At 45.5% G+C, this 22,133-nt stretch overlaps 1 protein-coding gene across 1 annotated transcript in view; it reads left to right on the top strand.

Moving 5' to 3' along the window:
• The window catches only part of LOC121567723 (solute carrier family 12 member 9-like), a 67,593-nt gene that overhangs the window by 34,667 nt on the left and 10,793 nt on the right, over positions 1-22,133 (top strand). Inside the window, exon 10 of the mRNA XM_041877952.2 lies at positions 19,050-19,242. Within this exon, the coding sequence (XP_041733886.1) occupies positions 19,050-19,242 (193 nt within the window). The remainder of the gene's footprint in view (positions 1-19,049; positions 19,243-22,133) is intronic.

Raw genomic sequence — 22,133 nt, forward strand, 5'->3', positions numbered from 1 at the left:
ACTGTTCTAGTGCACTCGCCAATTCGTTGATATATATGTTGAAGAGGGTGGGGCTTAAACTGCATCCCTGTCTCACCCCACGGCCCTGTGGAAAGAAATGTGTATGTTTTTTGCCAATTTTAACCGCACACTTGTTGTTTGTGTACATGGATTTTATAATGTCATATGTTTTCCCCCAACCCCACTTTCCATCAATTTGTATAGCAGACCTTCACACCAAATTGAGTCAAAAGCTTTTTGAAATCAACAAAGCATGAGAAGACTTTGCCTTTGTTTTGGTTTGTTTGTTTGTCAATTAGGGTGTGCAGGGTGAATACGTGGTCTGTCGTACGGTAATTTGGTAAAAGCCAATTTGACATTTGCTCAGTACATTGTTTTCACTGAGGAAATGAACTAGTCTGCTGTTAATGATAATGCAGAGGATTTTCCCAAGGTTGCTGTTGACGCATATCCCACGGTAGTTATTGGGGTCAAATTTGTCTCCACTTTTGTGGATTGGGGTGATCAGTCCTTGGTTCCAGATATTGGGGAATATGCCAGAGCTAAGGATGATGTTAAAGAGTTTAAGTATAGCTAATTGAAATTTGTGGTCTGTATATTTTATCATTTCATTGAGGATACCATCAACACCACAGGACTTTTTGGGTTGGAGGGTTTTTTATTTTGTCCTGTAGTTCATTCAATGTAATTGGAGAATCCAGTGGGTTCTGGTAGTCTTTAATAGTTGATTCTAAGATTTGCATTTGATCATGTATATTTTTTTGCTGTTTGTTCTCTGTTTTAGGGCCAAAAAGATTGGAGAAGTGGTTTACCCATACATCTCCGTTTTGGATAGATAGCTCTTCGTGTTGTTGTTTGTTTAGTGTTTTCCAATTTTCCCAGAAGTGGTTAGAGTCTATGGATTCTTCAATTACATTGAGCTGATTTCTGACATGCTGTTCCTTCTTTTTTCGTAGTGTATTTCTGTATTGTTTTAGTGATTCACCATAGTGAAGGCGTAGGCTCAGGTTTTCTGGGTCTCTGTTTTTGGTTGGATAGGTTTCTCAATTTCTTTCTTAGGTTTTTGCATTCTTCATCAAACCATTTATCACTGTTATTACTTTTCTTTGGTTTTCTGTTAGAGATTTTTAGATTTGATAGGGAAGCTGAGAGGTCAAATATACTGTTTAGGTTTTCTACTGCCAAGTTTACACCTTCACTATTACAGTGGAACGTTTTGTCCAGGAAGTTGTCTAGAATGGATTGAATTTGTTGTTTCCTAATTTTTTTTTGGTAGGTTTCAACACTACTTTCCTTCCATCTATAGCATTTCTTAATATTATCCAGTTCTTTTGGCTTTGATGCCTCATGATTGAGTATTGCTCTGTTCAAGTAGACTGTGATTTTGCTGTGGTCTGATAGGGGTGTCAGTGGGCTGACTGTGAACGCTCTGAGAGACTCTGGGTTGAGGTCAGTGATAAAGTAGTCTACAGTACTACTGCCAAGAGATGAGCTATAGGTGTACCTACCATAGGAGTCCCCTCGAAGCCTACCATTGACTATGTACATACCCAGTGTGCGACAGAGCTGCAGGAGTCGTGACCCATTTTTGTTGGTTATGTTGTCGTAGTTGTGCCTAGGGGGCATATGGGGGAGGGAATGCTGTCACCTCCAGGTAGGTGTTTGTCCCCCTGTGTGCTGAGGGTGTCAGGTTCTTGTCCAGTTCTGGCATTTAGGTCGCCACAGACTAGTACATGTCCCTGGGTCTGGAAATGATTGATTTCCCCCTCCAGGATGGAGAATATGTCTTCATTAAAGTATGGGGATTCTAGTGGGGGGATATAGGTAGCACACAGGAGGACATTTTTCTCTGTTGAGATCATTTCCTTTTGAATTTCTAACCAAATGTAAAATGTTTCTGTTTTGATTAATTTAATAGAGTGAGTTAGGTATGCTCTATACCAAATTAGCATACCCCCTGAGTCCCTTCCCTGTTTCACACCTGGTAGTTTGGTGGATGGGACTACCAGCTCTCTGTAACCTAGAGGGCAACCAGTGGGTCCGTCTCCTCTATACCATGTTTCTTGTAGGATCACAATGTCTGTATTTCCGATTTCTTTGGTGAAGTCCAGATTCCTGCTCTTTAGGCCAAAGGCAGATGACCTCAGGCCTTGGATATTCCAGGATGAAATAGTGAAGGCTTTGTGTTCCATAAAGTGTTTAATGTTGTTGGTTGTGTGGTTTGGCCTCAGGCCAGTAATTGTGAGCAGAGCCTGCTGAGCATCTGGTACATGCCATTGGCTTGGGCTAGTGTAAGAGTGGGTGTTGGGCCTGTTTGCCTGCTCACGGACTGGGCGTATGTGTGACTTTCATGTTGAGGCCCTCTTTGTGGGAGTGGGGGGCTTGGGGTGGGTAGGAGGGGCATAGGTCTGATCTGAGGGGGCCTAAATCTCTCTCTAGGTCTCCCCTCCATCTCTCTGTCTCCTCTCCATCTCTCTCTCTCTCGGTCTCCCCTCCATCTCTCTCTCTCTCTCTCTCTCTCTCTCTCTCTCGGTCTCCTCTCTTTGTCTCCTCCATCTCTGTCTCTCTCTCTCTCCCCTCCACCTCCTCTGGTTCTCTCTCCTCTTCCTTTCACACACATGCTCTCTCTGATGGTTAGAATATGTTGAGTGTGTTAGTGTTCCACAGTGTGTGCCAGCTGGGTGTCGTGGCCATGTGCTAATTAAGACATAAACTGGCCACTGCTCCCAGCTGCACATCTGAGAGGGACTGAAGATAAGTGTGGGTGTTGAATACAGTGAATCCTCAAATGTTGATGTATGCTAGGGCTGCACAATTCATCAAATTTTTATCGAAATTGCGATATAGACATGTGCAATATCCACATAGCACACACCGAGACCCACCCACCCCCTTTCACTCAAGCAGGCAGCACAGTTCAGTTAGGCTTAGAGCAAATATTACCTAGATAATCATATCGTGCAGCTCTAATGTATGCTGTTAATGATGTGTGACTGGGTTGGTGTATGGACACGTGTACCACAACACATTTTTCATAAAGGGGAAACTATCTCTAGAAGTTCCTGCCTCCCTGTACTTCTCTGTCCATATATGTGCTTGTTCATGTGTCAAGGGTATATAAAGTTATATATAGTTAACCAAACTTTTCTCTCTCTCCGTATCTCCCTCCCTATTGGCCGACGGGGTTCGGCTGGGGACTAATAAGGCGCATGGTTGGCTGGCTGCTGTGGTGCACTTCCTTAATTATATTAGCCTGTTGCTGCTGCTGTTGTCGCAGGGCGGGTTCTGGGTGTTGTTTGTGTTCCCTGCACCTCTTTCCAGGCGAAAATCATTTAAAGCCATTTAGCGCTGCTCTCCCCTGAGAACTGCTCTGCAATTAGCATAACTAATTTAGCAGAAATATTTCCTCTTTCCCCTAAATTTGGCACACGGGTGTTTAGCTGATGGGGGAGGGGCTGCTAAATGATGATGTAGCGGAAGAGCTGTCTGCTTGTTAAGTGTGTGTGTGTGTGTGAGAGAAAAGAGTGTAAAGTGGTGTGTGAAAATCTGTGTGTGTTTTTAACTGTGTCCCCTGAACATGTCCACTGTGTCCAACACACTCCTCTTCATCTTTCTGAGTGTGTGTGTGTGTGTAAAGGGGCGGTTGGCTGCAGCTTTATCAGTAAATGGGGCAGTATGTTCTACTACTGATGGGACTGACTACTGGGTTTACACTAGAGGAGAGGGCTGAGTGGCTTAGACACACACAGGCTATGTTTTTGGGTAAGACTTGAAGGCCAGGCTCTGTTATTAACATGCAGTGAGTCTGAGTGTATTCTGTCACTCTTAGCGTACGTTTTGTGAAGGTTACTCTAATTACAGTGAGATACCCTTCTGAATGATATGACTGACGTAGTACAGTTATGTCCTCTCTAATCATGACGTGTCTTTTGGCTGGCCGCCGGGTCCCCTCTCTCTCCCTAAGTACTTGATGGTGGACATTTTTGTTTTTCGCTGATGTCAGCAAAGTGACATCACTCAATGGGAAATGATTGGGATGTGGGCGAGGAGAGAGGGGGGAGACATGGGGAGTGCCAGCGATACACTGCCACTAATGAGAGAGGGATTACAGAGACAAGGAGAGCAAAAGAAATGCAGAGGGAGGGAGAGAGGGAGAGCAGGTAGGGTTTTAACATAATGACACTCTCCAGCAGGGAGGGAGAGAGGGAGAGCAGGTAGGGTTTTAACATAATGACACTCTCCAACAGGGAGGGAGAGAGGGAGAGCAGGTAGGGTTTTAACATAATGACACTCTCCAGCAGAGGGAGAAGGGAGAGCAGATAGGGTTTTAACATAATGACACTCTCCAGCAGGGAGGGAGAGAGGGAGAGCAGGTAGGGTTTTAACATAATGACACTCTCCAGCAGGGGAGGGAGAGAGGGAGAGCAGGTAGGGTTTTAACATAATGACACTCTCCAGCAGGGGAGGGAGAGAGGGAGAGCAGGTAGGGTTTTAACATAATGACACTCTCCAGCAGGGAGGGAGAGAGGGAGAGCAGGTAGGGTTTTAACATAATGACACTCTCCAACAGGGAGGGAGAGAGGGAGAGCAGGTAGGGTTTTAACATAATGACACTCTCCAGCAGGGAGGGAGAGAGGGAGAGCAGGTAGGGTTTTAACATAATGACACTCTCCAGCAGAGAGGGAGAGCAGGTAGGGTTTTAACATAATGACACTCTCCAGCAGGGAGGGAGAGAGGGAGAGCAGGGAGGGTTTTAACATAATGACACTCTCCAGCAGGGAGGGAGAGAGGGAGAGCAGCGTAGGGGTTTTAACATAATGACACTCTCCAGCAGGGGAGAGAGAGAGGGAGAGCGGATAGGGTTTTAACATAATGACTCTCTCCAGCAGGAGAGGGAGAGCAGGTAGGGTTTTAACATAATGACACTCTCCAGCAGAAAGGGAGCGCAGGTAGGGTTTTAACATAATGACACTCTCCAGCAGGGAGGGAGAGAGGGAGAGCAGGTAGGGTTTTAACATAATGACACTCTCCAGCAGGGAGGGAGAGAGGGAGAGCAGGGAGGGTTTTAACATAATGACACTCTCCAGCAGGGAGGGAGAGAGGGAGAGCAGGTAGGGTTTTAACATAATGACTCTCTCCAGCAGGGAGGGAAGAGGGAGAGCAGGTAGGGTTTTAACATAATGACACTCTCCAGCAGGGAGGGAGAGAGGGAGCGCAGGTAGGGTTTTAACATAATGACTCTCTCCAGCAGGGAGGGAGAGAGGGAGAGCAGGTAGGGTTTTAACATAATGACACTCTCCAGCAGGGGAGGGATAGAGGAGAGCAGGTAGGGTTTTAACATAATGACACTCTCCAGCAGGGAGGGAGAGAGGGAGAGCAGGTAGGGTTTTAACATAATGACACTCTCCAACAGGGAGGGAGAGCAGGTAGGGTTTTAACATAATGACACTCTCCAGCAGGGAGGGAGAGAGGGAGAGCAGGTAGGGTTTTAACATAATGACACTCTCCAGCAGGGGAGGGAGAGAGGGAGAGCAGGTAGGGTTTTAACATAATGACACTCTCCAACAGGGAGGGAGAGAGCAGGTAGGGTTTTAACATAATGACACTCTCCAGCAGGGAGGGAGAGAGGGAGAGCAGGTAGGGTTTTAACATAATGACACTCTCCAGCAGGGGAGAGAGAGGGAGAGCAGATAGGGTTTTAACATAATGACACTCTCCAGCAGGGAGAGAGGAGAGCAGGTAGGGTTTTAACATAATGACACTCTCCAGCAGAAAGGGAGCGCAGGTAGGGTTTTAACATAATGACACTCTCCAGCAGGGAGGGAGAGAGGGAGAGCAGGTAGGGTTTTAACATAATGACACTCTCCAGCAGGGAGGGAGAGAGAGAGAGCAGATAGGGTTTTAACATAATGACACTCTCCAGCAGGGAGGGAGAGAGGGAGAGCAGGGAGGGTTTTAACATAATGACACTCTCCAGCAGGGAGGGAGAGAGGGAGAGCAGGTAGGGTTTTAACATAATGACTCTCTCCAGCAGGGGGAGGGAGAGAGGGAGAGCAGGTAGGGTTTTAACATAATGACACTCTCCAGCAGGGAGGGAGAGAGGGAGAGCAGATAGGGTTTTAACATAATGACTCTCTCCAGCAGGGAGGGAGAGAGGGAGAGCAGGTAGGGTTTTAACATAATGACACTCTCCAGCAGGGAGGGATAGAGGGAGAGCAGGTAGGGTTTTAACATAATGACACTCTCCAGCAGGGGAGGGAGAGAGGGAGAGCAGATAGGGTTTTAACATAATGACACTCTCCAGCAGGGGAGGGAGAGGCAGGTAGGGTTTTAACATAATGACACTCTCCAGCAGGGAGGGAGAGAGGGAGAGCAGGTAGGGTTTTAACATAATGACACTCTCCAGCAGGGGAGAGAGAGAGGGAGAGCAGGTAGGGTTTTAACATAATGACACTCTCCAGCAGGGGAGAGAGAGAGGGAGAGCGATAGGGTTTTAACATAATGACACTCTCCAGCAGGGAGGGAGAGAGGGAGAGCAGGTAGGGTTTTAACATAATGACACTCTCCAACAGGGGAGAGAGAGAGGGAGAGCAGGTAGGGTTTTAACATAATGACACTCTCCAGCAGGGGAGGGAGAGAGGGAGAGCAGATAGGGTTTTAACATAATGACACTCTCCAACAGGGAGGGAGAGCAGGTAGGGTTTTAACATAATGACACTCTGCAGCAGGGAGGGATAGAGGGAGAGCAGGTAGGGTTTTAACATAATGACACTCTCCAGCAGGGAGGGAGAGAGGGAGAGCAGGTAGGGTTTTAACATAATGACACTCTCCAGCAGGGAGGGAGAGAGGGAGAGCAGGTAGGGTTTTAACATAATGACACTCTCCAACAGGGGAGGGAGAGAGGGAGAGCAGGTAGGGTTTTAACATAATGACACTCTCCAGCAGGGAGGGAGAGAGGGAGAGCAGGTAGGGTTTTAACATAATGACACTCTCCAGCAGGGAGGGAGAGAGGGAGAGCAGGGAGGGTTTTAACATAATGACACTCTCCAGCAGGGAGGGAGAGAGGGAGAGCAGGTAGGGTTTTAACATAATGACACTCTCCAGCAGGGGAGGGAGAGAGGGAGAGCAGATAGGGTTTTAACATAATGACACTCTCCAGCAGGGGAGAGAGAGAGGGAGAGCAGCGTAGGGTTTTAACATAATGACACACTCCAGCAGGGAGGGGGAGAGGGAGAGCAGGTAGGGTTTTAACATAATGACACTCTCCAGCAGGGAGGGAGAGAGGGAGAGCAGGTAGGGTTTTAACATAATGACACTCTCCAGCAGGGAGCGAGAGCAGGTAGGGTTTTAACATAATGACACTCACCAGCAGGGGAGAGAGAGAGGGAGAACGGATTGGGTTTTAACATAATGACTCTCTCCAGCAGGGAGGGAGAGAGGGAGAGCAGGTAGGGTTTTAACATAATGACACTCTCCAGCAGGGAGGGATAGAGGGAGAGCAGGTAGGGTTTTAACATAATGACACTCTCCAGCAGGGGAGGGATAGAGGGAGAGCAGGTAGGGTTTTAACATAATGACACTCTCCAGCAGGGGAGAGAGAGAGGGAGAACGGATTGGGTTTTAACATAATGACTCTCTCCAGCAGGGAGGGAGAGAGGGAGAGCAGGTAGGGTTTTAACATAATGACACTCTCCAGCAGGGAGGGATAGAGGGAGAGCAGGTAGGGTTTTAACATAATGACACTCTCCAGCAGGGAGGGAGAGAGGGAGAGCAGGTAGGGTTGTAACATAATGACACTCTCCAACAGGGAGGGAGAGAGGGAGAGCAGGTAGGGTTTTAACATAATGACACTCTCCAGCAGGGAGGGAGAGAGGGAGAGCAGGTAGGGTTTTAACATAATGACACTCTCCAGCAGAGAGGGAGAGCAGGTAGGGTTTTAACATAATGACACTCTCCAGCAGGGAGGGAGAGAGGGAGAGCAGGGAGGGTTTTAACATAATGACACTCTCCAGCAGGGAGGGAGAGAGGGAGAGCAGCGTAGGGTTTTAACATAATGACACTCTCCAGCAGGGGAGAGAGAGAGAGGGAGAGCGGATAGGGTTTTAACATAATGACTCTCTCCAGCAGGAGAGGGAGAGCAGGTAGGGTTTTAACATAATGACACTCTCCAGCAGAAAGGGAGCGCAGGTAGGGTTTTAACATAATGACACTCTCCAGCAGGGAGGGAGAGAGGGAGAGCAGATAGGGTTTTAACATAATGACACTCTCCAGCAGGGAGGGAGAGAGGGAGAGCAGGAGGGTTTTAACATAATGACTCTCTCCAGCAGGGAGGGAGAGAGGGAGAGCAGGTAGGGTTTTAACATAATGACTCTCTCCAGCAGGGAGGGAGAGAGGGAGAGCAGGTAGGGTTTTAACATAATGACACTCTCCAGCAGGGAGGGAGAGAGGGAGAGCAGGTAGGGTTTTAACATAATGACTCTCTCCAGCAGGGAGGGAGAGAGGGAGAGCAGGTAGGGTTTTAACATAATGACACTCTCCAGCAGGGAGGGATAGAGGGAGAGCAGGTAGGGTTTTAACATAATGACACTCTCCAGCAGGGGAGGGAGAGAGGGAGAGCAGGTAGGGTTTTAACATAATGACACTCTCCAACAGGGAGGGAGAGAGCAGGTAGGGTTTTAACATAATGACACTCTCCAGCAGGGAGGGAGAGAGGGAGAGCAGGTAGGGTTTTAACATAATGACACTCTCCAGCAGGGGAGGGAGAGAGGGAGAGCAGGTAGGGTTTTAACATAATGACACTCTCCAACAGGGAGGGAGAGCAGGTAGGGTTTTAACATAATGACACTCTCCAGCAGGGAGAGAGAGAGGGAGAGCAGGTAGGGTTTTAACATAATGACACTCTCCAGCAGGGGAGAGAGAGAGGGAGAGCGGATAGGGTTTTAACATAATGACTCTCTCCAGCAGGAGAGGGAGAGCAGGTAGGGTTTTAACATAATGACACTCTCCAGCAGAAAGGGAGCGCAGGTAGGGTTTTAACATAATGACACTCTCCAGCAGGGAGGGAGAGAGGGAGAGCAGGTAGGGTTTTAACATAATGACACTCTCCAGCAGGGAGGGAGAGAGAGAGAGCAGATAGGGTTTTAACATAATGACACTCTCCAGCAGGGAGGGAGAGAGGGAGAGCAGGGAGGGTTTTAACATAATGACTCTCTCCAGCAGGGAGGGAGAGAGGGAGAGCAGGTAGGGTTTTAACATAATGACTCTCTCCAGCAGGGAGGGAGAGAGGGAGAGCAGGTAGGGTTTTAACATAATGACACTCTCCAGCAGGGAGGGAGAGAGGGAGAGCAGGTAGGGTTTTAACATAATGACACTCTCCAGCAGGGAGGGAGAGAGGGAGAGCAGGTAGGGTTTTAACATAATGACACTCTCCAGCAGGGAGGGAGAGAGGGAGAGCAGGTAGGGTTTTAACATAATGACACTCTCCAGCAGGGGAGGGAGAGAGGGAGAGCAGGTAGGGTTTTAACATAATGACACTCTCCAACAGGGAGGGAGAGCAGGTAGGGTTTTAACATAATGACACTCTCCAGCAGGGAGGGAGAGAGGGAGAGCAGGTAGGGTTTTAACATAATGACACTCTCCAGCAGGGGAGAGAGAGAGGGAGAGCAGGTAGGGTTTTAACATAATGACACTCTCCAGCAGGGGAGAGAGAGAGGGAGAGCGGGTAGGGTTTTAACATAATGACACTCTCCAGCAGGGAGGGAGAGAGGGAGAGCAGGTAGGGTTTTAACATAATGACACTCTCCAACAGGGGAGAGAGAGAGGGAGAGCAGGTAGGGTTTTAACATAATGACACTCTCCAGCAGGGGAGGGAGAGAGGGAGAGCAGATAGGGTTTTAACATAATGACACTCTCCAACAGGGAGGGAGAGCAGGTAGGGTTTTAACATAATGACACTCTCCAGCAGGGAGGGAGAGAGGGAGAGCAGGTAGGGTTTTAACATAATGACACTCTCCAGCAGGGAGGGAGAGAGGGAGAGCAGGTAGGGTTTTAACATAATGACACTCTCCAGCAGGGAGGGAGAGAGGGAGAGCAGGTAGGGTTTTAACATAATGACACTCTCCAACAGGGGAGGGAGAGAGGGAGAGCAGGTAGGGTTTTAACATAATGACACTCTCCAGCAGGGAGGGAGAGAGGGAGAGCAGGTAGGGTTTTAACATAATGACACTCTCCAGCAGGGAGGGAGAGAGGGAGAGCAGGAGGGTTTTAACATAATGACACTCTCCAGCAGGGAGGGAGAGAGGGAGAGCAGGTAGGGTTTTAACATAATGACACTCTCCAGCAGGGGGAGGGAGAGAGGGAGAGCAGATAGGGTTTTAACATAATGACACTCTCCAGCAGGGGAGAGAGAGAGGGAGAGCAGCGTAGGGTTTTAACATAATGACACACTCCAGCAGGGAGGGGGAGAGGGAGAGCAGGTAGGGTTTTAACATAATGACACTCTCCAGCAGGGAGGGAGAGAGGGAGAGCAGGTAGGGTTTTAACATAATGACACTCTCCAGCAGGGAGCGAGAGCAGGTAGGGTTTTAACATAATGACACTCACCAGCAGGGGAGAGAGAGAGGGAGAACGGATTGGGTTTTAACATAATGACTCTCTCCAGCAGGGAGGGAGAGAGGGAGAGCAGGTAGGGTTTTAACATAATGACACTCTCCAGCAGGGAGGGAGAGCAGGTAGGGTTTTAACATAATGACACTCTCCAGCAGGGGAGGGATAGAGGGAGAGCAGGTAGGGTTTTTAACATAATGACACTCTCCAGCAGGGAGGAGAGAGGGAGAGCAGATTGGGTTTTAACATAATGACTCTCCAGCAGGGAGGAGAGAGGGAGAGCAGGTAGGGTTTTAACATAATGACACTCTCCAGCAGGGAGGGATAGAGGGAGAGCAGGTAGGGTTTTAACATAATGACACTCTCCAGCAGGGAGGGAGAGAGGGAGAGCAGGTAGGGTTGTAACATAATGACACTCTCCAACAGGGAGGGAGAGAGGGAGAGCAGGTAGGGTTTTAACATAATGACACTCTCCAGCAGGGAGGGAGAGTGTCATTGCGAGAGAGAGGGGGGTTGGGGGGTTAAGATTGAAAAGTAAACATTGAGGGTGACAAATTATGGGAAATTGGCGATAAAACTAATGGAAAGTGGGGAGAGAAAGTTAGAGCTAATAGTAGGGGCAAAGAAGAGCCATTTCACTCCTCTGGTGATAGAGAGAACGGAAAAGGAGAGAAGGATAAGGACTGCACCTGTCTTCTCTTTCTCTTTCCCATCACGTTTTAGCGTGGGCTACGTAGCATTTAGCGCTCGGGTGCATTCCACTCTGTTAATGAAGCTGTCTTTTAGCATAGCCTAGCACTCCCTGCTGGGCCCGGGCCTGTTCATTTGGATGGAAATTACAGTAACTAGCCTTAATAGCTGTTTATCTGCTGAAGATGTTATTGCAGGAGATTAGGGTCACTACGTGATCAATGACCCTACCTTTGTCTGCACCTGCCCACGTGGGGGAGCTCAGGCATGACACACACACACATGCATCACACATACACACGCTCACCCTCACTGACACACACACACACACACTGGTACTGTGTATATATACAGTACCAGTTAAAAGTTTGGACACACCTACTCATATAAGGGTTTTTCTTTATTTTTCCTATTTTATACATTGTAGAATAATAGTGAAGACATCAAAACTATGAAATAACACATGGAATCATGTAGTAACCAAGAAAGTGTTAAACAAATCAAAATATATTTGATTCTTCAAAGTAGCCACCTTTGCCTTGATGACAGCTTTGCACACTCTTGGCATTCTCTCAACCAGCTTCACCTGGAATGCTTTTCCAAAAGTCTTGAAAGAGTTCCCACATATGCTGAGCACTTGTTAGCTGCTTTTCCTTCACTCTGCGGTCCAACTCATCCCAAACCATCTCAATTGGGTTGAGGTCGAGTGATTGTGGAGGCCAGGTCATCTGATGCAGCACTCCATCACTCTCCTTCTTGGTCAAATAGCCCTTACACAGCCTGGAGGTGTGTTGGGTCATTGTCTTGTTAAAAAACAAATGATAGTCCCACTAAGCGCAAACCAGATGGGATGGCGTATCGCTGCAGAATGCTGTGGTAGCCATGCTGGTTAAGTGTGCCTTGAATTCTAAATAAATCATTGACAGTGTCACCAGCAAAACACCATCACACCTCCTCCTCCATGCTTCACGGTGGGAACCACACATGCGGAGATCATCCGTTCACCTACTCTGCGTCTCACAAAGACACGACGGTTGGAACCAAAAATCTCAAATTTGGACTCATCAGACCAAAGGACAGATTTCCACCGGTCTAATGTCCATTGCTCGTGTTTCTTGACCCAAGCAAGTCTCTTCTTCTTATTGGTGTCCTTTAGTAGTGGTTTCCTTGCAGCAATTCGACCATGAAGGCCTGATTCACGCAGTCTACTCTGAACAGTTATTGTTGAGATGTGTCTGTTACTTGAACTCTGTGAAGCATTTATTTGAGCTGCAATCTGAGGTGCAGTTAACTCGAATTAATTTGTCCTCTGCAGCAGAGGTAACTCTGGGTCTTCCTTTCCTGTGGCGGTCCTCATGAGAGCCAGTTTCATCATAGCGCTTGATGGTTTTTGCAACTGCACTTGAAGAAACTTTCGAAGTTCTTGAAATGTTCCGTATTGACTGACCTTCATGTCTTAAAGTAATGATGGACTGTCGTTTCTCTTTGCTTATTTGAACTGTTCTTGACATAATTTGGACTTGGTCTTTTTCCAAATAGGGCTATCTTCTGTATACCATCCCTACATTGTCACAACACAACTGATTGGCTCAAACGCATTAAGAAATTAACTTAAAACAAGGCACACCTGTTAATTGAAATGCATTCCAGGTGACTACCTCATGAAGCTGGTTGAGAGAATGCGAAGTGTGCAAAGCTGTCATCAAGGCAAAGGGTGGCTACTTTGAAGGATCTCAAATAGAAAATATATTTTGATTTGTTTAACACTTTTTTGGTTACTACATGATTCCATATGTGTTATTTCACATTTCTTCACATTTTATTGTTTTACAAAGTGGGATTAAAATGGATTTAATTGTAATTTTTTTGTCAACCATCTACAAAAAATACTTGTCAATTATTTTTACGCTTTATGAAAAATAAAACACTAATATAACTTGATTAGATAAGTATTCACACTTCATTCATACATGTTAGAAACACATTTGACAGCGATTACAGCTGTGAGTCTTCTTGGATAAGTCTCATAAGAGCTTTGCACACCTGTGTATTATTTTCAAAATTATTCAAGCTCTGTCAAGGTGTTGGGGATAGACAGCAATTTTCTAGTCTTGCCATAGATTTTCACGCAGATTTAAGTCCAAACTTTCAAAACAGGAACATTCACTGTCTTCTTGGTAAGCAACTCCATTGTAGATTTGGCTTTGCGTTGTAGGTTATTATCCTGCTGAAAGGTCAATTCCTCTCCCAGTGTCTGGTGTAAAGCAGACTGAACCAGGTTTTCCTCTAGGATTTTGCCTGTGCTTAGCTCCATCCCATTCTTTACCGATGTCAAGCATACCCATACCATGATGCAGCCACCACCATGCTTGAAAATAAGGAGGCAGTTACTCTGTGATGTGTTGTTGGATTTGCCCCAAACATAAGGCTTTGTATTTAGGCCAAAAAGTGTATTCCTTTGCTGTGTTTTTTTGCAGTATTGCAGTGCCTTGTTGAATACATGTTATTCTGTATATTTTATTTTATTAGTCTTTTCACTCTGTCGTTTAGGTCATTGTTGTAGAGTCCATCCTCAGTTTTCTCCCATCATAGCCATTGAACTCTGTAGCTGTTTTAAAATAACCAATGGTCTCACGGTGACATCCCTAAGCAGTTTCCTTCCTGCAGTGCCTTGTTGAATACATGTTATTCTGTATATTTTATTTGATTTTATTAGTCTTTTCACTCTGTCGTTTAGGTCATTGTTGTAGAGTCCATCCTCAGTTTTCTCCCATCATAGCCATTGAACTCTGTAGCTGTTTTAAAATAACCAATGGTCTCACGGTGACATCCCTAAGCAGTTTTCTTCCTGTCCTGCAGCTCCGTTCAGAAGGACGACTGCATCTTAGGTTGTGTCTGGGTGGTTTAATACGTCATCCACAGCATAATTATTAACTTGACCATGCTTAAAGATATATGCAACGTCTAATTTGTTATTGTTGCATATCTACCAGTCACCGCCCTTCTTTGAGGCTTTCGAAAAGCTCCCTGGTCTTTGTAATTGAATCTGTGCTTGAAATTCAATACTTAACTGAGGGACCTTACAGATGTATGTATGGGGGACAGAGGAAGGGGTAGTCATTCAAAAATCATGTCAACCCCTATTATTTCACACAGTGAATCCATATAACTTATTATGTTTTTTATTTTTTTTGGCAGCCATATTGGTCAGGGAGATACCCAAACCAGTCTAATTGGAATTAATGGCGGTAGAGGCATAATCCTGATTTTACTTATGGCAGAAAATAAAAGTAAGTCATGTGATACACTACATTACCAAAAGTATGTGGACACCTGCTCGTCGAACATCTCGTTCAAAAATCATGGGCATTAATATGGAGTTGGTCCCTCATCTGCTGCTATAACAGCCTCCACTCTTTATTAGGCCTGGCTTGCAGTCGGCGTTCCAATTCATCCCAAAGGTGTTCGATGGGGTTGAGATCAGGGCTCTGTGCAGGCCAGTCAAGTTCTTCCACACTGATCTCGACAAACCATTTCTGTATGAACCTCGCTTTGTGTCTGGGGGCTTCGTCATGTTGAAACAGCAAAGGGCCTTCCCCAAACTGTTGCCACAAAGTTGGAAGCACAGAATCGTCTAAAATGTTATTGTATGCTGTAGCGTTAAGATTTCCCTTCACTGGAACTAAGGGCCATAGCCCAAACCAGTATTCCTCCTCCACCAAACTTTACAGTTGGCACTCAGCATTGGGGCAGTATACATTCTCCTGGCATCCACCAAACCCAGATTTGTCCGTCGGACTGCCAGATGGTGAAGCGTGATTCATCACTCCAGAGAACGCGTTTCCACTGCTCGAGAGTCCAATGGCGGCGAGCTTTACACCACTCCAGCCGACGTTTGGTATTGCGCATGGTGATCTTAGGCTTGTGTGCGGCTGCTCGGCCATGGAAACCCATTTAATGAAGCTCCCGACGAACAGTTAATGTGCTGACGTTGCTTCCAGAGGCAGTTTGGAACTCTGTAGTGAGTGTTGCAGCCGAGGACAGACGATTTTTACGCGCTACGAGCTTCAGCACTCGGCAGTCCCGTTCTGTGAGCTTGTGTGGCCTACCACTTCGCGGCTGAGTCATTGTTGCTCCTAGATTTTTCCACTTCACAATAACAGCGCTTACAGCTCTAGCAGGGCAGAAATTTGACAAACTGACTTGTTGGAAAGGTAGCATCCTATGACGGTGCCATGTTGAAAGTCACTGATCTCTTCAGTAAGGCCAATCTGCTGCCAAGGCTGTGTGCTCGATTTATACAACTGTTAGCAACGGGTGTGGCTGAAATAGCCGAATCCACCAATTTTGAAGGGGTGTCCACATACTTTTGCATATATACAGTGCATTCGGAAAATATTCAGACCCCTTCACATTCTGTTACGTTACAGCCTTATTCTAAAATAGATTAAATTGTTTTTTTCCCTCATCAATCTACACGCAATACCCCATAATGACAAAGCAAAAACAGGTTTTTATACATTTTTGAAAATCTATAAAAAATTAAAAACTGAAATATTACATTTACATAAGTGTTCAGACCCTTTACTCAGTACTTTGTTGAAGCACCTTTGGTAGCGATTACAGCCTCGAGTCTTCTTGGGTATGACAGTACAAGCTTGGTACAACTGTATTTGGGGAGTTTCTCCCGTTCTTCTCTGCAGATCCTCTCAAGCTCTGTCAGGTTGGATGGGGAGTGTCGCTGCACAGCTATTTTCAGGTCTCTCCAGAGATGTTCGATCGGGTTCAAGTCCGGGCTCTGGCTTGGCCACTCAAGGACATTCAGAGACTTGTCCCAAAGCCACTCCTGCATTGTCTTGGCTGTGTGCTTAGTGTCATTGTCCTGTTGGAAGGTGAACCTTCGCCACAGTCTGAGATCCTGAGCGCTCTGGAGCAGGTTTTCACCAAGGATCTCTCTGTACTTTGCTCCGTTCATCTTTCCCTCAATCCTGACTAGTCTCCCAGTCCCTGCCGCTGAAGAACATCCCCACAGCATAATGATGCTGCCACCACAATGCTTCACATTGTGATGGCGCCAGATTTCCTCCAGACGTGACGCTTGGCATTCAGGCCAAAGTTCAATCTTGGTTTCATCAGGCCAGAGATTCTTGTTTCTCATGGTCTGAGAGTCTTAAAGTGCCTTTTGGCAAAGACCAAGCGGGCTGTCATGTGCCTTTTACTGAGGAGTGGCTTCCGTCTTGCCACTCTACCATAAAGGCCTGATTGATGGAGTACTGCAGAGATGGTTGACCTTCTGGAAGGTTCTCCCATCTCCACAGAGGAACTCAGGAGCTCTTTCAAAGTGACCATCGGGTTTTTGGTCACCCCCGATTGCTCAGTTTGGCCGGGCAGCCAGCTCTAGGAGAGTCTTGGTGGTACCAAACTTCTTCCATTTAAGAATGATGGAGACCACTGTGTTCTTGGGGACCTTCAGTGCTGCAGATTTCTAAAAACTGGTTTTTGCTTTGTCATTATGAGGTACTGTGTGTAGATTGATGAGAAAAAAAGTAAAGGGGTCTGAATACTTTCCGAATGCACTGTAAGTATATCAGAAATGGTGTAATAAAATTGTCAACCTAAAATGTTGTCATATAATTATAAATACAATGTTCTGTATAAATAGCCTCTTAAAATATATGTAAACAGACCATAAATGTCTCGGGGCTCAATTTTCGGCTGGCGTTAAGGCGGCGCTTGTGTCATACGCAGGTTAGTTTGCAATTTCCAACCCTAACGCCAGGTTCTTTTATCAGCTCGCTGGCGCTCAGATGGAAATGTTTGAGGTGTGTCCTTAAAAACATGATCCAAATTGCCAATTTCAGGTAGCACTGATAGGGATATTTAAGACCAACCAATACCTGGTTTTAGCGGTAACGCAGTTGGTTATGTCATGAATTTTGACCTCGGAAACTCAGCCTGTCCAGCTGTGATGCACACTGCCCCTATGCGCATGGAACAAGAGCTAATGTGCTTTTGGTGCCTGTATACTTCGTATTTATATTTAGTTTTATTTGGCATAGCCTCTCCTCTCAATACAGGCTTTTTGTCCTGCCCAATGCAATCGTGAAGTAGTCAAGACTGTCGATAAAGGGTTTGGCTCCTGAGATCACTTGGAAATAAATCTTAATCACCAAAGCTTTATTAAAATAAAACGTTTGAGAGGAGTAGAACAGTGAGCAGACATTCCCTTATCTAGCATTGCAGGCAGGCCCACATTATTTTTGGCCATTCAGGTCAGGTTTTGGACGTGCGTAAAACACTGTCCATGATGTAGATTGTGTCCATGCCCATCATGAAACGACAGATGAGAACCACGGTAAACCTTGTATTTAGAAGTAACCTGTAACAATTGTTTGTTTTCCATTTCATATGTTGAAAACCCAAGCCCTCCCTTAGGCCTACTATAACGAAGGCTGGTTCAACAGCAATTTGTCTTTTTTATCCTGGAGATTTTTATGATATCATTACATTTTACATTTGTTGTTGAAAAACAAATAGTGCTTGTTTTTCTTATTTTATTGCAACCAATCTTATTAGAATGATTCACCTTCCTGGTTTTACGGTTACAGCGTCCGTGCCGCGCATGCAATGCAACTTCTGGAGATGTTTGAATGCGATCTGTCCTCTAAAACTGTCTGGCTAGCTAGCTAACAAACATAAAGTGCAGATAAATTATTCCATTCATTATTTTACACGATCACGGCAAACCATGGTTGACCAACTCCCTGACCAAAATGGCTGACATTTATCAAATCAAATCGAAGTTTATTGGTCGTGTACACAGTTCAGCAGGTGTTATAGAGGTGCAACAAAATGCTTATGTTACAAGCTCCTAACAATGCAGTCAAATGTCAAACAGCTAGAAACATTTTTTTTTTTTTTTTAAGTAAAAAGAGGGAGGAATGCAAGAAATCAAGAATTGCGGGACGAATCCAATTAACAACCCAAAATGCAACCCAAAATGCAATCGATACATATGTACACCGGGGTAATTAACACAAGCTAAACTAAGAATGACATGTACAGCAGTAGATACATAAAACATTAGGAGCACCTTCTTAATATTGACTTGCACCCCCATTTGCCCTCAGAAGAGCCTCAATTCGTTAGGACATGGACTCTACTCTCAAAAACTTTCCACAGGGATTCTTGCCCATGTTGACTCCAATGCTTCCCAAAGTTGTCAAGTTGGCTGGATGTACTTTGGTTGGTGGACCATTCTTGATACACACGGAAAACTGTTGAGTGTGAAACCCAGCAGCGTTGCAGTTCTTGACACACTCAAACTGGTCCGCCTGGCACCTACTACCTTACCCCGTTCAAAGGCACTTAAATATTTTGTCTTGCCCATTCACCCTCTGAATGGCACACATACACAATCCATGTCTGTTGTCACTCACTCACTCACTTACTCACTCACACATTAACTAACACACACTAATTTACTCTCAAACTCACACACATTAGCACACACACAATGCATGTACACTACACACGGAACTGTACACCTTTCTATAGATGCAGTTAAAGTCATTAAGACTGCTCACAAAAACACAGCAGATAATTAACCCCATCACTTTCTATACACTGACTCACCTCCAGTTGTTTATCATGCTTTATCAAATTATGATAATTTGCGTCTCTAAAAGCAAATGCATTTGCAAAGGTATGTGTGTGTGTGTGTGTGTTCTAAATCCTCTCCCCTCTCCCTCCAGGCCCACCTTCCGTTACTTCACGTGGCACACCTGTGTGCTTGGCATCGTGGGCTGTGCTGTCATGATGTTCCTGATCAACTCTATCTACGCCTCAGCCTCCATCGCCTTCATGCTGCTGCTACTCCTGCTCATCCATTACCTCAGCCCGACCAGCAGCTGGGGCTATATCAGCCAGGCTCTCATCTTCCACCAGGTACACAGTACAGTGTGTACACACACACACTTCTGCTGCTCATCCACTTCCTCAGCTACATCAGTCTGTAGAACATTATGACATGACATCATCCTCTAGGGTTGAGCGGTATCCAGTTTTTCATATCATTTAACTGTCCTCCTCATCTCGGGATTTACGGTATTACCGGTTTAGTACACAAGGGGTCGCCCAAAAAATCCTATTGGGCGTCTATTACCAGAATGCTAACAAAATTGGCACAATTAATAGTGAATTTCCATGGAGGCTGCTATCTAAGTACTGTATGTTAACGAGCGCAAACGAAAATAAATGAATTGCAAAGACAGGCAATCTAGCTCATAAAGTTATACATCGGTAGGAGCTACCGAATGTCATTTTTGGTGAGTTTGGACATTTACAAGCGAATGTGAATAAGAGACGTTGTACAATTGAACCCATTTTTGATGCATGCTTGTCTGAAGGAACAACAACAGTACTGTCTCTGGAGCAGCATGTGTACATGTGTCTGGATTCGCTAGGGCAATGGGCCTGCCTGCTCTGCTCGGAGAGGAGGGGGGAGGAGCAGACAGGCCGAGAACAGAGAAGGAAAAAGCAAGATAACAGTGGCAGCTTTACAGAGAACTCATCCAAAGGGCTTTGACTTCTCAAACACGGCAGTAAGATAACACAATATGATGCCCCGTCAACTTATTAATTCAGCCACTTACTTAGATAACTAGCAAGTTAAAGTTAGGGGTCACATTAACGCAGAATTCTTTCACGCAGGAAAAACATATAAATCGCATAAATGCTGTGTTTTGTAAACGCGGATCTAAAATGCTTCTTGTTGTAATTTCTGCTCGGCAGCAGACTAATGTTGTGCTTCAGTTGCACTTCTCCACTCGGATGAAAATTCACGAACAGGCATTCTATCAGCAGACAGCTCTCTGACTGATGTGGAGCTACTTTTCTCTGGTACTTTTCTCAGTGTAACCAGCCTACTTTTCTCTGGTACTTTTCTCAGTGTAACCAGCCTACTTTTCTCTGGTACTTTTCTCAGTGTAACCAGCCTACTTTTCTCTGGTACTTTTCTCAGTGTAACCAGCCTACTTTTCTCTGGTACTTTTCTCAGTGTAACCAGTCTACTTTTCTCTGGTACTTTTCTCAGTGTAACCAGCCTACTTTTCTCTGGTACTTTTCTCAGTGTAACCAGCCTACTTTTCTCTGGTACTTTTCTCAGTGTAACCAGCCTACTTTTCTCTGGTACTTTTCTCAGTGTAACCAGTCTACTTTTCTCTGGTACTTTTCTCAGTGTAACCAGCCTACCTTTCTCCGGTAAAATGCTAGATTAACTTTAAAACATAGGAAATGAAGCTGGCTACATTCTTTCTTTTGATAAACATTAGAAATATAATGGCCATGCATCATTTGGGCAAAAAATACCTTGCTTTTTCATTGTAAGCTCCTTTACTTGTGTGGCTGCCAGCCAAATAACGTTGCACTTCTGTTGTCGTGACTTTCGATATAAAACGCCACCCCTGTCAATACACAGCTGGACTCACCTCAGTCACCTGCTCCCGCTTTCTCCCGTTGTGTTATTTACAAACAAACATGTGGCTCAACTATGGTAAGCTTCATAATGTAAAATAATGTGCCAGGTGAAATGAAGAACGCAATTTGCTTTATCTCCTAATCTATTGCACAAGTATGAAAATGTATTGAAAAACTTCAAATAAATAGTTTCAACGGTATTGAAAAACCATCCCGTGGCTATTTCCAAATACCCCGGTATAAGGTACAGTGGGGGAAAAAAGTATTTAGTCAGCCACCAATTGTGCAAGTTCTCCCACTTAAAAAGATGAGAGAGGCCTGTAATTTTCATCATAGGTACACGTCAACTATGACAGACAAATTGAGGAAAAAAAATCCAGAAAATCACATTGTAGGATTTTTTATGAATTTATTTGCAAATTATGGTGGAAAATAAGTATTTGGTCACCTACAAACAAGCAAGATTTCTGGCTCTCACAGACCTGTAACTTCTTCTTTAAGAGGCTCCTCTGTCCTCCACTCGTTACCTGTCTTAATGGCACCTGTTTGAACTTGTTATCAGTATAAAAGACACCTGTCCACTACCTCAAACAGTCACACTCCAAACTCCACTATGGCTAAGACCAAAGAACTGTCAAAGGACACCAGAAACAAAATTGTAGACCTGCACCAGGCTGGGAAGACTGAATCTGCAATAGGTAAGCAGCTTGGTTTGAAGAAATCAACTGTGGGAGCAATTATTAGAAAATGGAAGACATACAAGACCACTGATAATCTCCCTCGATCTGGGGCTCCACGCAAGATCTCACCCTGTGGGGTCAAAATGATCACAAGAATGGTGAGCAAAAATCCCAGAACCACACGGGGGGACCTAGTGAATGACCTGCAGAGAGCTGCGACCAAAGTAACAAAGCCTACCATCAGTAACACACTACGCCGCCAGGGACTCAAATCCTGCAGTGCGAGACGTGTCCCCCTGCTTAAGCCAGTACATGTCCAGGCCTGTCTGAAGTTTGCTAAAGTGCATTTTGATTATCCAGAAGAGGATTGGGAGAATGTCATATGGTCAGATGGAACCAAAATAGAACTTTTTGGTAAAAACTCAACTCGTCGTGTTTGGAGGACAAAGAATGCTGAGTTGCATCCAAAGAACACCATACCTACTGTGAAGCATGGGGGTGGAAACATCATGCTTTGGGGCTGTTTTTCTGCAAAGGGACCAGGACGACTGATCTGTGTAAAGGACAGAATGAATGGGGCCATGTATCGTGAGATTTTGAGTGAAAACCTCCTTCCATCAGCAAGGGCATTGAAGATGAAACGTGGCTGGGTCTTTCAGCATGACAATGATCCCAAACACA

Source organism: Coregonus clupeaformis, chromosome 6 (genome assembly GCF_020615455.1).
Source record: "Coregonus clupeaformis isolate EN_2021a chromosome 6, ASM2061545v1, whole genome shotgun sequence".
NCBI lineage: Eukaryota > Metazoa > Chordata > Actinopteri > Salmoniformes > Salmonidae > Coregonus > Coregonus clupeaformis.